The sequence below is a fragment of the Limulus polyphemus genome, unplaced genomic scaffold, assembly GCF_000517525.1.
Source record: "Limulus polyphemus unplaced genomic scaffold, Limulus_polyphemus-2.1.2 Scaffold2487, whole genome shotgun sequence".
NCBI classification, from domain to species: Eukaryota; Metazoa; Arthropoda; class Merostomata; order Xiphosura; family Limulidae; genus Limulus; species Limulus polyphemus.
The window spans coordinates 76,981-94,038 of NW_013668097.1; the positions used below are offsets into that span (position 1 = coordinate 76,981).

General features: G+C 33.4%; 1 protein-coding gene across 3 annotated transcripts in view; it reads left to right on the plus strand.

Annotated features, from left to right (window-relative positions):
• The window catches only part of LOC106467096 (phosphatidate phosphatase LPIN2-like), an 89,272-nt gene extending 74,906 nt beyond the window's left edge, over nt 1-14,366 (plus strand). For all 3 annotated transcript variants that reach the window (XM_013927414.2, XM_013927416.2, XM_013927415.2), the window contains 3 exons: nt 7,660-7,763; nt 11,501-11,712; nt 13,598-14,366. In XM_013927414.2, the coding sequence (XP_013782868.1) occupies nt 7,660-7,763; nt 11,501-11,690 (294 nt within the window). In that variant the 3' untranslated portion in view covers nt 11,691-11,712; nt 13,598-14,366. The remainder of the gene's footprint in view (nt 1-7,659; nt 7,764-11,500; nt 11,713-13,597) is intronic.
• The last annotated feature ends 2,692 nt before the right edge of the window (nt 14,367-17,058 follow it).

The following is a 17,058-nucleotide window of genomic DNA, read 5'->3' on the forward strand; positions in this document are numbered from 1 at the left end:
CTCTTGTGTTACACTGCTAAATTAGGGATAGCTAGTGCAGATAGCCCTCGTGTAGCTTTGCACAAAATTCAAAAACAAACATATAATTTGTATGGATATTTATTTTATGACTCGCCCAAATAACAAGTACATGCATGTACCTTACTTAATTACATCTAATGCTGTGGTGCATTTCAACAAGGACAGTGTGTAGATAATTAATGTAACTGTTGTTGGCATATATTTAAACATTAGTGGCATATAAGTGTAGTCAGATATGAACAGAGAAAATAATTACTTCTATAACTTTAAGAAGCCTCTGCCTAACTGACCATTAGTGGGCCTGATACACTGTAGGGGATTTTAACTTGCTTACCTTGAATCTGTTAATTTTTCGGTATCATGCAGTAGTCATTCTAATGCTTGTCTCTTAGGTAAGTAAACTTGTTTGACCTGTTTATCATTGATTTTCTGCTTTTTTTTAATTTAATTGTATATGCTCTAGTGGTTTCTTGAGAGATATTAGGAATGTGAAGGTTGCTTTTATCATCAAATAATTGTATACATATACTACTTATTAAATAATTTTTAATTTATCTCTGTCATGAGCCACAACTTCTGCTTAACAGCTCAGATATCTTTAAGAATTGCCGGTAAAAATAGTCAACCACCATTGGCTGTTCAGTCGTTGTAAATCTTGATAGTGACACTTCTTTATATTATATGACATTATATGATTACAGATTAAAACTTATTCTCAGACATTGAGAAAAATAAACTGTTATAATTTATTTCAAGAAATATTTCAGACTTCAAATTGGTGAAATTAGGAACTATTTTTTCTTCAGTTTTAAGCAACTGTGGAAGAAAATTGAATACAAAGTTCTCTTGCCTTTAGCAATTATGGATTATCTAAACGTTGAACATTGATTTGTGGAATAACAAGGAAATATCTGTGTATTTTATTGTTTTGTTTATCCGTGATAAAGACGGTATTATCACGTATTTTTTGGTCTTTATATTACAATATTCAAGTAACTTCTTTAGTTTGTTTGTTTTGAAATCCGCGAAAAGCTACACGAGAGCTAGCTGCGCTAGCCGTTCCTAATTTGGCAGTGTGAGACTAGAGGGAAGGCAGCTAGTCATCACTACCTACCGCCAACTCTTGGGCTACTCTTACCAACGAATAGTGGGATTGACCGTAACTTTATAAAGCCCCCACGGCTGAAAGGGCGAGCATATTTGGTGGGACGGGGATTCGAACCTAACCACCTGGCTATGCTGGGCAACTTCTTTAGTAACTTGAAAGTGTTTTTTAGTCATAATTGTTGGAAAAGCCATCGGTATTTTTTATGCAATTCCATTGTAATAAAATACAATCCTGCAGAATAAAAAAGTTGGTGTTTTCTGAGATCATCATAAGTTAACTAAATGATATATCTTGAAAACCTTGAGAGAAAAGTCGGTCTTCACGTTAAAAACATTCAAGTAAAATGTGACCCTGTAAAACGAAAGAAGTTTGTGTTTCAGGAGTTCTTCATCACAAATTATATAGGTGTTATTTCTTGAATACCTTGAGAGAAGAGTCGGATTTCACATTCAAAACAAATTAAAACATGATCTTGTAGTTTTGAAGGTCACACAACGTATGTCAGAAAATGAAGGCCATAGACTTTCATCGTTTCAACATAACTGCAGTACACTGGGTCAGACACATGCCTTTCAAATGATGATGATATACTGATAAGTTTTGTGTTATTTAATTGTATTTAAAGGAAATAAACATTAGGGATATGCATCGTATTGGTCCGTGAAACATTAAATATGTGATGTTATAAGGTGTATATTTTGTATTGATTGAACAACAGCTAGTGTAAACGTGATCTAATTTTTTACATCAAGTTTTTAATCAATAAGGTCGTGGTGTGTTTAAAAAAAAACTGAAATGCGTTACGTGCATTTATGATATTTACGTATGAAGATAACAGTTAATATTGTGACCCTTTTTTAAATTAATCTTATCTCCTTTTCCTATGGCTCAGCGGTAAGTCTGACGGCTTACAACACTAAAAATCATGTTTCGATACCTTTGGTGGGCAGAGTATAGACTAGCCATTGTAGAGCTTTGCGCTTAACAACAAAATAAATATTTAAGCTTAAATGGGTCAAGCTTATTGGAGATCACGTTGAATTAGCGAAAAGCCTAAGACTAAAGCACTTATTTACAGGACTCTAAAGTGATGTATTTGAAGTGGTTAAGGCAGTAAATACATAACTAATTTCATATCAAAAGTAGCTTTCCATTCACTATACATAATGCGTACAAACGGTGTTGTGGTAGTGATAGATGGGCAAAACTTAACAATATGGCGACAACTTGGAGATTAACATTTATAATATCCAGATTTAAACGATGTAGGGAAAGCAGTTTGATAACTAAGATGTTCAGACCCTTCAGGAAGTGTTTCACAATTCTGAAAGACCTACCAACTCTCATTTGATAAAATATACGCTTGTTAAATGTCGGGCGTGGGTTGGTCCTGTGATAGAGTCTAGATTCCGGCTTCGAATCCGTGCGATATTCACTAAATAATCAAAATGAAGTGCTCTAACACGAGGTAAGAAGCGTTGTTACGTTGTGTCTTATCTGACCGGAGCAAAGTGGTAGAGTAAGTGCTTCTACGCTCTCCGCTAGATAGCCAGAACAAAGTGTTAGAGTAAGTGCTTTTACGCTCTCCGCTAGATAGCCAGAACAAAGTGTTAGAGCATTCAGCAGTAAACGCTTTTACAGTTTGCACAACATGGTTAGAGTGAAATGTTAAATCTCGTAGCAATAGGTGCTTTTTGCGATTATCAAAATGGCCAAAGTGAAATATCGGAGCACGCAGTTGGATGGGATTTTAATTAACATGATTATTGTATGGTTTATTCGATATAAACAAGTATTTATTTTTGTATCCAATAAAGAAATACTTTGTAATTTACAAAGCATCAGATTTTTGAATATTAGATGATATCGACTTTTCAGTGAGTTAAAAAATAGAGTTAGAAAAACATTTCTGATGTAAAGTTTTTTCTTACACCTAGTTACAAAATTAAGGGTATTTTTAAGCATAATACTAAGATAAAAAATTTGAATGAAATAATTATAAATCATTTTGTTTAGAATGTATAAAGCCAAATACATGATCTTTTGCGTGAACATTTGATGTCTTAAACTTTTGAGTTTGACCCCTCAGTGGCTCAGCAGAAAGTCTGGAGGTTTATAACACACAGATACACGAGTTTCGATATCTGTGATGGGTACAGCTCAGACAGCCCATTGTGTAGCTTGGTGCTTAAAATAACAAAAACAAAATGTTCTATTTTGAAGTTTATACAGTGAATCATGTACACATTGATTGTTCTAGAGATGTTAGGGTTCAGCTTGTGGTGTGTAATAGTGACATTACTTACTGTAACGAAGTTTTTTGCATTGTATCTGTCTGTTCTGCAGCTGACCTGCGTAGAACAAGTTTAACAAATTATCTCATAAAACAAAAACAGTAATATACAAATGCATTGCGACAAGTACGAAGAACCGGTTCTAACTGGAATTTTCTTTAAGTTCTAGGCAGGGCGTTGCCCAGAGGCTAGCGTTCCCGGACTATGAATCCAAAGGTTCATGGCTCTCGTTCCGTTGCCTCGAAAACGCGTTCCGCATTTGCGGCACGAGATTGACCTCAAATCCAACTAATCGTCTTGGCAAGAGTTGGCGGTGGATGCTCTTTATTAGCTACCTTCCTTCTATCAGTTCAAAATTAGGGGCGGTTAGTGCACACAGACCTTGTGTACCTTGCGCAAATATCCGAAACTAACAAAGCGTGTATTACATGTTTTGGTTTTATTGTTGCTGCTGTGTAGCAGGTATAGATATTTACAATATTGTTATATAGATATATCGTTCGTTAAAGTTTACCAAATTCATTAATTATTCGCTGAAATGAAGTATTATTGAAGTTTGTAACGTATAATGACGTCATTAATGAAGTTTTTAGCATTATATTCAGTAATTCTACTGTTGACCTGTTCAAAACTAAACTCAATAAACAAACACGAAGTCTATTGGTGGTGTAACATTGCAGCAAGCATGGAAACGGGTTTTCCTACTTTTTTAATGTTTAGTTTATAACTTTGTAAGGAAATCTCAGTTTGTGACTAATTTCCGAACAGTTACAAAAAAGTACGAGTTACAAGGATGATGAGATCTGGTTATTTCCCTAACATTCGCCGTGTCCTCCTAGTGGCGGAGGGGGGTATAATTAGATAATAATTTCACATACATTAGTTAGACAGAACTAATTTAAATAATTGTATGTTTCTTCGTGAAAAAACACTTTCATGTTATAGTCCTGACTATTGCTTTTGTGCGCCAAAAACATGATTTTTCTTGATATGAAAAGACATGTATAGTATTTTGTAGAATTTCTCCTCTTCTCTCGCTCTCTCTCTCTCTCTGTTGTTCTCGGTGGGACAGCGGTAAATTTAAGGACTTAGAACGCTAAAACCCGGCGTCCGATTCCCCTCGGTGGATACATCAGATAGACCAATGTGGCTTTGCTCTAAAGTTTTCACTTGCTTGAACTGAAATGTTGCTCATACGTTTGGAAAGTATCATTTGATGGCTTTAGTTTCCAAACTGTAAGAGTCGAGTTAATCTGTTGGGTTATTGAATTTGGTTGATTAGTTATTATTAGGTACAGAGTTACACAATGGACTGTCTGTGCTCTGCCCGCCACGGGTATCAAAACCGGATGTTTAGCGTCGTAAGCCTACAGACTTAACACTTAGCCACTGGGGGTGAGGTGAGGGAAAGGGTTATTGAATGGCAGTTTTTAGTGAGTTTATCGGTTCTAACATATTTTATTAATTCTCTCCAGAAATAACATACATTAAATCTATGTTGTTAGCATTGTTAGAGTTATGTTTTAAAACAAGAATATTATACATTTCGGGAAATTACTTTCTTAAAAACATTTTTTAAAACACATGTGTACTCATTGACACTTGTTCTCCACATATTTTTTTTTTTACTTCTCACAGTGCTGACTGAATGTCAACGGTTTTAGCAACAACAAAAAATTGTTTGGTTATTCACTTCACCCATAATGAATTTTCATCAAACTAACACTCGTACTTCCTTTGACACAGTGATAATAAAAGTTCAGTAAACATTTTATAATTAACTTAAACATTCGCCATATTTAATAAGAGGACTGCATTGTCGTTAATATACTGAGGACGATACGCCAATAAAAAGTATAGCCTTCCAATCGAGAAGGTAAAGAAAGGCCCGTTTTAGTAATTACATTTGTTGACAATAGCTGTTTCGAGAACGTGTGTTGAGACGTCATCTTATTAGCGACAGGTCACTAAACGAATTTTTAGATTGCACATTGGGGATGGCAGCTTGTAAGCAAATATAAAGTTAATTGTTATGTTGGTAAATATGTTATCGGTAGATTGTTTTTATTGCTGGTGTAATGACATCAGTATTCATTATAATTACACATCTTCTCTTGACAAGTGACCTACAAGATATCCTTGGAAACGCAGTAAACGTGAGAAAGTGCTAAATCATTCTTGTATAAGCTTGTTTATGTTAAGTCCCGGTAACAGTGTAATGTTTATTCATTTTCGAGAAACTAGGTCCAACGTGCTACCAATATCAAGTGAAGTTTTTCTACAGCGCATTATACAGGCGCGTTTCCTTGGTTTGTGCAAGGCACAAGTAACTTCGTGTAACCGTGGGCGGTTCCTAGTCTTGTTATTTTTGGCCCACATCCGGGTTTCTTAAGGGAAATCAGTCCGTTATTAGATCATGTGACCAGAATATTCAAGCCCTTTTACTCGTAATTGTTTTCGGGCTTTCTATTGATAATTTTCCAGAAAACTGGAGTAACCTCAACAGTCTCGAGTGAACCCAGAAACACTGGTATGTGAAGAAGAGTTTCTTTCATTGAAAGAAAGCGCTAAGTCAAGTGTTATTTAAAAACAACTGATATAATCATAAATACAATAAAATTCACACATCTTTCATGTTGTAGAATCATAAACACAGCCAAACAGAGGTTTCTTGGTGGTGTTTATTACATTTAAATTCCCACCAATGAATGAAAACCATTGTTTTGTACAAACACTTATTATTCCATCAAATTACAGTAATTCGTTTTTACTGTAACGTATTGCACGTTCAAACTTTTCTGTTGTCTTGTCATTATGTTTTTTGTTACTGTATTAGTAAAACATTTTTGACACATTTACTATAGAAATACACACGTTTGACTATTTTACACTTGCTTATTCTTTACTGCTGAATTATTTACCGTATAAAAATCCGTTTTTTACTTCCTCGTTACCCTAACAATTATCTCACCTTCGTTGTTATTACCTTTACTGTTTGACTAGACATAACCGCAGTGTTTTCTGTACAACTTCACCTGTTATTTCATAATTAGTTTATCATTCACCACATAACAACCCTTGCTGGTGCTTCATCAACTAAAAAAAAAACGAAAACAAATTACAACAGGTTTCTTATAACATTTACTGGATTACTATATTTATTATTCATTTTTAACAATTCATGTTGCTCTTATTATTACTGTCTAACAATTTTTGCATTTTCGTTTACATTTACTGCTCGCATTTACCTATTTTGTCTTTGTTACTGGAGCATTTACTGACTTGTTGTTTCATCTTTACTGGGTGACTACTCAGGTTCCTTTGTAACTAGGGCACCAATCATTGTATGGTCACAGCTGTTCCGTTTTTATTACTGCAGAATTTTACTGCATGACAACATCTACTGTTTTTTCATTTCACCAGCGTTTACTGGCTGACTGCAGTGTTTCCCTTCAACAGTACAACTTAATGAATGCACTTGCACCTTTGTTTTTACTGCAATGTTTATTGTATGACGACATCAGTTACTTTTATTTATATCTAACATTTAACTTCTACAATACCTACTGTATTTCTCTTATTTATTGCTTGACATCATGTTTTGCTGCTGTACAACAGATGTTACTTTTTAATAACTGTAACATTTACTGCTTGTTTACAGCTATATTTAATTCATCACTGTATTATTTACTGCATGATAACAAAACTTTTTACTTTCTCTGTTATTGCATAGTCTACTGCTTAAAATTCGATATTGATAATGTATTAACTTTGATAAGTTTTGGAAATACTTAAAGGACAGATAAATATTAGAAACAATGTATCAGTTGTGGTAGATAATGGAATTCCTGTATTTTTAACAATTGTATTGTAATAATTTATTAACTTTAGGAGGTTCTGATGGTAATATATTACTAGTTACAAAAAATCATAGAATTTGGTAGATAGCGCAAGTCCTGTTTTACATTCATTGATTGGAAGTAGCAATATTTTAACTTTATAACTAATTACTAGAGATAACAAACTTAACAGACAGTGAAAGCTCTTGTGTGTGGTTAAAGTTACTAGTTGCAAGTTTTTGATAATCGTAGATGTTGGAGGTATTTTAAAAGACTGTTGGCTTTGTTAACATGTTTGTCAGATATAAGTAAGACTTCTTCCATAACCTAGTTTGATCGAAATTTGTAAAACACCTCTACTGAATTTATAATAACTGACCGATTTTCTGTTCTGCAGGACACGTGGGCATATAAAGCAGTTAAAGTTCCTGTGTCTAGAATCTTTACAATTAACCATAGAGGAGAATTGAAACTAGACCTGATGCAGAATTTCCAGTCTTCGTAAGTACCCTTTGTGCATGTTTGTTTGTTCTTGTAAAAGAAAAAACTTTTTAGCAAAAGTTCTAATAAATGTGATATTTTGGTGTTCAAAGTGAAACCTTGTATTATGTATAGACTTCAAACTCTGAAACATCATCCTTTTACAAAGTTCTTAGTCAAATATGTTTCTAATTATAAATAAGAACCTATTTTAAGTACAGAAGGTTGAGTACTTTATATATTAGTTTGGAGTCTCACCACATCATTACAGTCTATGTCGCAACATCCAGTCGTGCTCTATCTGATAACCATGCATCTTGACAATAGCCCAGCAGTTTAGTGTCCATTGCAAAAATTTCCCATCATAAGACTGTCATGTTCAAAGTACAATACTTCTCCTTGCATGTTTTCCATAATCCATCTAACATTCAAGGAGGCCCAGCATGGCCAGGTGGTTAGGGTGTTTGACTCGCAATCTGAGGGTCGCGGGTTTGAATCCCCGTCCCACCAGATATGCTCACCCTTTCAGCCATGGGGGCATTATAATGTGACGGTCAATTCCACTAATCGTTGGTAAAAGAGTTGGCGGTGGGTGGTGATGACTAGCTGTGTTCCCTCTAGTCTTACACTGCTAAATTAGGGATGGCTAGTGCAGATAGCCCTCGTGTAGCTTTGCACGAAATTCATAATAATAAACCAAACCATTCAAGGACAGTAGTTTCCCTTTGCTGTTTGAACTGTCTGATTGAACATAAATCCATAGGTTCTGCATTCAGCAACTTGGCTGATACATTTTCATATGGAATAGCATGAATACCCATTTCATTCTCCATCTGCTTTAGGTATATGACTGTTGAATGGGAGGTATGATTGGAAGTCTTATCTTGTTGAACCAATACTTTGTTACCCTTGTATTCAAATGGAGATCCTTCTTGGTTATGTTGTGTACTGTTTCCTGGGACATTTGGACGGCTATTGCTGTTGACCTCTATGTTTGTGGATTCTAACCTGTTACAAGATGCAGCACTTTGCTTACCATAGCATTGGAAAGGGTAGTTACAAAATTGATCACTTTTCGGCAGCATCACACTACATACACAATGTAAAAATGTAATTCCAATATATGTCACTCCACCATGATTCTATATAGAGTGTGGTTGTGACATGACTTGCTGAATTGTTTATTCAAAATTGTTTTAATATAACACACTCAACCCTGTACAAATTATTCAATTTATTTCTTGTATACTTTCCTGTAATCTTTGTCCATTAGAAGCAATGCTAATAAACTAATTACTTCTGAAAAAAAAGTATGTCATTATTATTTTTGGAGGTTTTTTTTTTAAACTCAAGATACAGTAATGTTTTTCATTGTTTATGTGTTTGACAACATAAACAATGCAGCTTTCATAACCTACAATTTAATACTTAGTACATGTATAAATAAAACTAACAGAGACTTAAACCTGACAGAGGAATTAAGTTGTTTCAAAACAAGTTAGTTTTGATTAGTCAGTTCTAATAATAAGTATTTTAGTGTTAACTGTTTACTGTAAATTGTTTATTTATTATTCTATTAACATTTCTTTAACTTGTGTCAGTTTTCAATATAATCCATAAAGTTACTTTTATCACTCTATATGTATATATATTTATATATATATATTTCAGATAACTTTTCCTGAAGTATGTACTGAATAAAGTGATCCATCATTACTGAAAGCATAGAATCACACTTGTGCTATTAATTATAATGTAGCATTCATTCCTTAAAGTGTGTGTTAAATATAGTGTGGTACCTTAACAATGAAAGTGTAGAAGTTCTAATGTTTGCAATGTATGTGTTGAAACTTAGGTTTGATAGTTTGGAATCAATTCCTTCAAATCCATGATGTATAAAATTATAACTTGTTTCTCTTAAAGTCTGTAGTTTGATTAATTGTATAATACAACCTTAGGAACAGAAGAAAAAACTTAGATTGTTCAAGGAAAAACTTAATTTCATTTAGCTATTGTCCAACATCTAATGTGACATTAGTATGATTAAGTGTTTTGTGGAATTGATAATTAAAATGATGATACTTTGTAAAGGGTAAATTAGACATCAGCCAGGAAACAATTGCCAGTTTGTAGTTTAAAACAATTTGTTGAAAGGTATGCAGAATCTCTTAACATCTTTGTAAAGACCAACTGCTTATATGAGCCTTTTGTTCCAAAAAATGTCATACCTTTATAATTATATGATCTCTTTCAACACAAGAAGTTTTCTACACATGCATCTGCTTTCTTCAAATTTTGAGTCTGTTATGAGGAAGTACAGGGACTCATCAATTTGTTTTTTGCATGAATAGTATTGTGAATTTCGTTGCTTTTGTTTTTTTGTTGTGTGAGCCAGTGCTGTGAGCAAAAAGTCTCATGAGCTGTGGTGTGCAGTATTCAAAATGTTCAGTTGAAATGCTGTTTGTTTGTTATTGTTTTAACTGGTAACATGTATAGTGCCAGTAAAATAAAATGTGATTACATTTATTACCAATTTTATTGTGTTGTAGTAACACATAAATTACCAATCAACATCTTCATTATATTATGTCTGCACAGGAGTATTGATTTGCATACTAGCTGGGATCTGTATGTGCCACGTTGCTGGCAGAGCATTAGAAATGAGTAGGCCTAATATTTGTGATAAAAATCATGTAAACTGCAGATGTTTTTTCACACATTCCTATTAATTTGTACATTTCAGATTCAAAATCAGAGGCATGCAACAATAGCATATCAGGTCTATATTTTGTCCAATTTGCCCTTCAGTGAATACCAGAATTCATTAGTTGAGCTGGACTATGAGAGACAAAAGTTTCTCTGAAATGGTAATATAAGTGGTTTTAATCAAAAAATATTAGGCCTATTTCTTTCTTGTACTTCACCAGCTTTTGCTATTTTAATCATTACTTTTAAATTATTGTATTTTAAACATACCAGTGACCTTTTTTAGATTGTAGGTTCTCAATATCTTTTTAAAGTTGCTTAGAGCCAGCATTATTTCTATGATGTTTTAATAGCTTGAAATTAATCAGTCTTGTTCTGAGTTATGATCCTTCCTAGGTAGTCCACCATAGTGCTTTTCTTAGGGAAATCTCTGAGTTTGTGTTTGGGCAATATTCATGTGCCTTCCTTGTTCACAGTTTGATGTCTGTTAATACTGGCTTCATCCTATTTGCTCTTTTTCTAGCACTCACCTGTTAACTGCTTTGCCTCCCTACAGGTCAGCTGATTCCCATATTTTTATCATATTGTCTTTGTAAAGGTTCTGCACTTATTTTTACTAGTTGAGCAACATGCTACAAATTTCAGACCTTCTGTATTCCTTCTTACATTTTCAATGAAGATTTTTAAGTTCAGGATACACTCAGAGCTAGGAACACCAAACACATTTGCAATATTTTTACTGGTGAAAATGAATAAATGCTTGTCTCTAGATATAACAATTGGCCATGTATCCCAACATTGAAAAAACAATGAAAGAGAGACTCTAAACACATGGGGAACCTTGTTATTGGTCACAAGAACATAGATCTTTCTTTGTCGCATGTGTTACTAACCATTAAGCAAATATGAGGAGAAAAGGATACATGAAGTAGACCTTGTTTATGGAGCTCTGACTTTTTAGTTAACAGTATAAGGTTATTTGGGAACATTTTTCTGACCTGAACTTTATATTTGTGCAAGTATTAGACCTTTTTTTATTTATGAATTTTTAGATACACTAGCTTGAGTGATGTTGTGGATTACATGTTCCCTCCACTCCAAAGTCAGCACCGAGAAGATGGGCGGTTAGATCCCTGTTTCACATCTGCTGAAGAATTCAGCTCTTTCACCTATTGGAGATCTCCACCCCCACCCCTAAAAGATGATGATAACTTCTTGCAGACATTGCAAGGAAAAGTATAACCTATCTGCTTGATTACAGAAGGTAATGTGATTATTGCTAATAAATGAAAAAAGATAAAAACACTATATAGTACTAAGCACTATAATCACATGAGTTTCATTAGACAGTCATACTGTTATAATATTTTCTCTTCTCTTCATTTTCAAATAGTCAAATATGTCTGGTGGTTTTTTAATCTATCTTTTGTGCCTGCTACTAAACTCTGAAAATACAGGAAATTTGGTTTTCTGGTATTCGTCATCCCAAAATTCTTCTGCTGCAAAATGTATGTGACTTCACTGGTTCTTGATTCTTTTTTGTAGATTACTTTTTAGTCATGTGTTTGAACTGTCTATAAATAGTATAAAACATTGTTAAATGTACCTCATGGATTTTAAACTGGAATTATTGTTTGTATATATATATATATCAAGTAAAATGTGTTAAGAAGTCTGACTAGATATAAATTGGATATAAAACTTAATAAAATATTGCTAAATGTCCAATTAGATGTAAATTGGATTCAAAATGATAAAATATTACCAAATGTCTCACCAGATATAAGCAGGATAAGATATTGTTAAAAGTTTGACTATATATTAATTTGATTTGAAACTTGTTAAAATATTGCTGAATTCATACTAGATATAGATTAGATTTGAAGTTGGATAAAACATTGTTAAAGGTGTGACTGTATATAACATGGATTTTACTTCAAAATTTCAAATCCAAATTATATCTAGGCAGACATTTAGCAATATTTTGTACAATTTCAACACAATTTATTTATGTATTCATATATTTATTTATATTCAAAAGCATCAAGTACTTGTAAAGTATGTTTTAAAATAGGAAGTCATTTGGGATAGTGACTTGTAGAAAGTTTTCTACAACCCTTCTTTACAGCATAGTAGCTTGGGTTGTTCATTGGTGCCAGCAACTTAGCAGGAAAAGAACCAAATTAAAATCTCAGACCTAAAAACCTTTGAGAGGTCAGAGCTTTCAGGATGATAACATATTTTGCTACTTTAACAGGTTTTAGATCATTGTTGGTTGTATTAGCTTTTGAGCTTTGAGGTCAGCTGATAATTTGAATTGCTTTATTTTCCACACAGTTTATTGGTTGTATTTCATTTATCTATGTTTTTATTAAAATGGTTTTGATATTTATCTAATCAGTCATATTTTCTATTTTATTTTGGATTGGAATAATTTTCCATTACAGTACATTTTACATTACTTCAGTTTTTATTCAAGTTAGGTTTTTTTTTAAATGATGAGGAAATTGGTAAGCCTCTACTGAAGTATGTTACACTAATCTTTAAAGATTCTTGGATGATGTCCTTCAAAGAAGCACCAGAGGTTAGGAGTGGAAATGCTTTTAATTTAATTGCTAAAATTAAAAGTTAAAGAAAGGAGACTTTGTTTAACAAGGTTTATTCTCAAGAGCTGTAACTGGTTTCTGTATTAAGTATGTTGCTTAAAGATAGAAGATACTGATGTAATTCTTGATCATGGAATCTTACCGAGTGTTTGTAGTCAATGTTGTTTTGAATATAGATTATAAAATATTATAAGAATACTTTCTTCATAATGTTAGGCAGGGAATTTATGTGACATTGGTTTAAAATGACAATATCTTATTGCAATTTAGAAGCTTATTGTTCCTACCCTGAAAAAGAAGTCTTTGTATCTTAAATGTAGAGAAAAAATTGTTTTCTGCTAAGTTTTAAACATTCTAAGACTTTAATTAATATATGTAAAAATGATATAAAGAATTTAACCACTTTTAATTTTGTTTTAACAAACTGATTAGTTTTTTATAATTAATTTGAGCTTAGAGTATGCTAGTAATCACTGTTGACATTAACTCTCTTTCCTTGTTTGATAACCATTATGTGTGGTAATCTGTGTAAATCATATATAGATCAAGTAAGCTGACTGTGGAGTTCCAGTAGCAATTTTGCCTCTATCCGAGAATGATAAATTTCTGGGAAGTAAGGCTGCAGACATTAACTCTATCCCATCTGTTCCAGTGTAATAATTTCCAGAAGGAAAGGAACAAGTTTACTTCCTAAGACTGTTACTCATTCCTGTTGTGTGACTTTAGGAGAAACAAGTACAGCATAATCCAATCATCAGTAGTAGTTTCTCACCTGCTGTTGTGTAAGAAATCCTAGAAGAGCCCTTTTAGCAAAAAAAACCAGCTGCCAACCATTTTGATAATCTACTTTCAAGTATAACACATTTTATGAAGGCACTACTTGCAGATGACACCCTGTCAACACCATAAATTAAAGAATAATGCTAACAAAAAAATAAATTCTTAACACTAGTTTTTCCTGTATTCTAAGTAGTTTGTCTTATATTGTAATATAATAAATGCTATTAACGCACTGCTTACAGAAGACAACTAACAACACTTTCTTGTCATATACTTCAACATACTGAAGTAAGAAACTCTTTTTGGAAGTTGTGATTCTTATAATATTTGATTGTTTTCAATAATTTATTGTAAATTTGGTGTACTATTATGCATCAGGAATACCATCTTAGCCTGTGTATCCTGTTCATGTGCAGTCAAATTCTGTAAATTTGATATTAAGCTGTATCAATAGTGTACTGATTTCTTTTTCTGTGGCTTGTAGTCATAATTATGATGTATATTTAATAAATATTCAGTGGTCTTATTAAAACTTTGATACATTCAGATTATATTTTGTATTTCAGTCAAATACCATTTGGTTTAATTTATTTATCACCCATGTTAAATAATGATGACTCCTCAAGGATTGTGACTGTTGCATGGTCTTGGTACCGACTTTAGGTACTAAACTTCTATTGACTGTTGTATGGTCTTGGTACTGACTTTGGGTACTAACTTCTATTGACTGTTGCATGGTCTTGGTACTGACTTTAGGTACTAAACTTCTATTGACTGTTGCATGGTCTTGGTACTGACTTTAGGTACTAAACTTCTATTGATTGTTGCATAGTCTTGGTACTGACTTTAGGTACTAAACTTATTGGCTGTTACATAGTCTTGGTACTGACTTTAGGTACTAAACTTCTATTGGCTGTTACATAAGCTTGGTACTGATTTTAGGTTCTAAACTTCTATTGTGTGTTTAACATATGAGCTGAACGTGGCCTAGTAGGTAACATATCAAGCTTTATATCGAAAGGTCAAGGGTTAGAAACGTTATGCCATTGAATACTCTACGTTATTAACTATGGGTGTGTATTAAAAGTGGCAGACAACCAATCCGTTACTCTGTTCAAAGAGCTGCACAGTGCCCTTGTGGCAGCAAGTGCTCTCTGGCCTGATGCCTACCCATTAAGTCCACATGTGAATAAGGTGCCCTTCAGAATAAAAATTCCAGTTTCCGTGTATGGTATATAACTATCAGTATAAGGTTTTCACAATATCGTTTACTAGAAATGCAATTAGAAAGTTGTATGGAAATGGCATTTCTACCGTTTTATTTGACTCTTAACATGTTCTGCGGATTAAAATATATTGATTACTACAACAACAAGTGTGTGTTATGAATCTAGTGAGAAATACGATATGAACAGGTACAGTTTCTGCGCTTTTAAGTACATACTGAACATATGGTAAGTTTCATTGGACAAACGGCTAACGTTACAGGCTGAAAGTGGAAAAAAATTCATAACTTGTATATCCGCTGGTGTGTAAGCAGTAAATTTGCAGACTTTAAATGCTAAAACCCAGGGTTCGATTCCCCGCGATGGACAGAGTGGAGATAGCCCATTGTGTAGCTTTGTGCTAAAACAAAACTAACAACGAAAGATAAGCTAAAAATTTAGTTATTATAGTATTACGTATTAGATAAAATTCCGAAAAGCTGACCTTATAAAAGTAACGGATACTCTGTAGTTTAACAGGTTTTCTAGTAGACCACACTTAGAAGACAGCTTAGTCATTCTCAGCCTATTAATCAGATTATGTTTGTGTGTTTTTTTTGTAGAGTCAGCAAGACGACACTAATTCTACTTGCATCTGTTTATTCCGTTGTTACAAACAAATCAGGTTATAAAAACCAAAGTAATCCAAAATGTCGACTTTGAGTTATACTGTACAAATTATAATGTCAGATGCACAACAACTGCTGTTCTTTTTTGTAAATACTTACCGATGTATCCATTCAACGCAAGGGGGTGGGGTCAGATTTCTGAATGCTGACCTTCTTATGTTACTCTCTGAGGGATCACAGGGTACATGCAAGGTTTGATGATGGTAGGTCTGTCCGTTGTAACCGGACACACACATTCACTTTTACCGGATAATGGTCCAAGATGAAAATAGACATTGAAAACCACTTTTAAGACAAGCAGGCGAAGTTTTTCGTTGGTGTTACAACGTTACTATGTGTAAAAGTAATGCTAAAGCTAACTTCCATTTGTAACCAATCAATACATTTTCTATCCCCAAGAAAACTGTTTTATTAGTTTGTTGTTGGTTCAAAGTCAGCTATAAGAAACAAAACGCAGCCTTAGTCTAAACTAGCATTGCCGCTGAAACGTGCTCCGCACTTTGTGTCATTGGTGTGCTATAAAAGTGACAGTAAAATACTACTATTCGGTCTTACAAGAGGTGACGATTGGCCTAGCTGCCTACCATCTAGTAGTCTCTTGTGTAGCTTTGCACTAAATTTCTAAAAAAATAATAACATGTCTGGCTTAAATACAGTATATGAATCCAGAGTAAAAATACCCCCCACCCACTCTCCTTTATAGTCAATGTATACAGCTTGACTAGCCAATATAAAATTAATGAGTAATTCAGTCAAATGTTTAATAACTTTGAAATTAGTTTTAAACATGTTCCGAACTTCCATTGGAAAATGAAACTGACACGTTGATATAGAAAACTTTAATGAAAGTTAAGTGGCCATTTTACGATTTATATCTTTCAGTAGTCAGATGAGTCATTAAACTATTAAGACTAAGAAATAAAAAAAGTAAAAGATGCAGGAGACAATACATAGAAGCTCTTGAAATAAACTTACAATTTATAAAAAAAAGTCCGAAATTCAAAAGATTATGTCAAAACTATTAAGGTCAATTCATGTGAATTTATATTGTTTTATATAAAAAAAATACATAGGTTATTGGGGGGATAGGATAGTAACTTGAATCAAACAGTATTAGGTCATCAAGAAATTACTGTCGCGTTTTGGAACACTTTCATTACCCACCCTCCAAAAAACGTACATACGTATAATAGTTAAATGAACCGCCATAACGTCACGTTAGTGTAGCCTATATAATGTGTAAAGTTTAGTATACTCTAATCCTTATAGTGGTGGCACACGACGAGACATACATTCGGTAAGTGATGCTGTTTGAATACAAGAAGGGAAA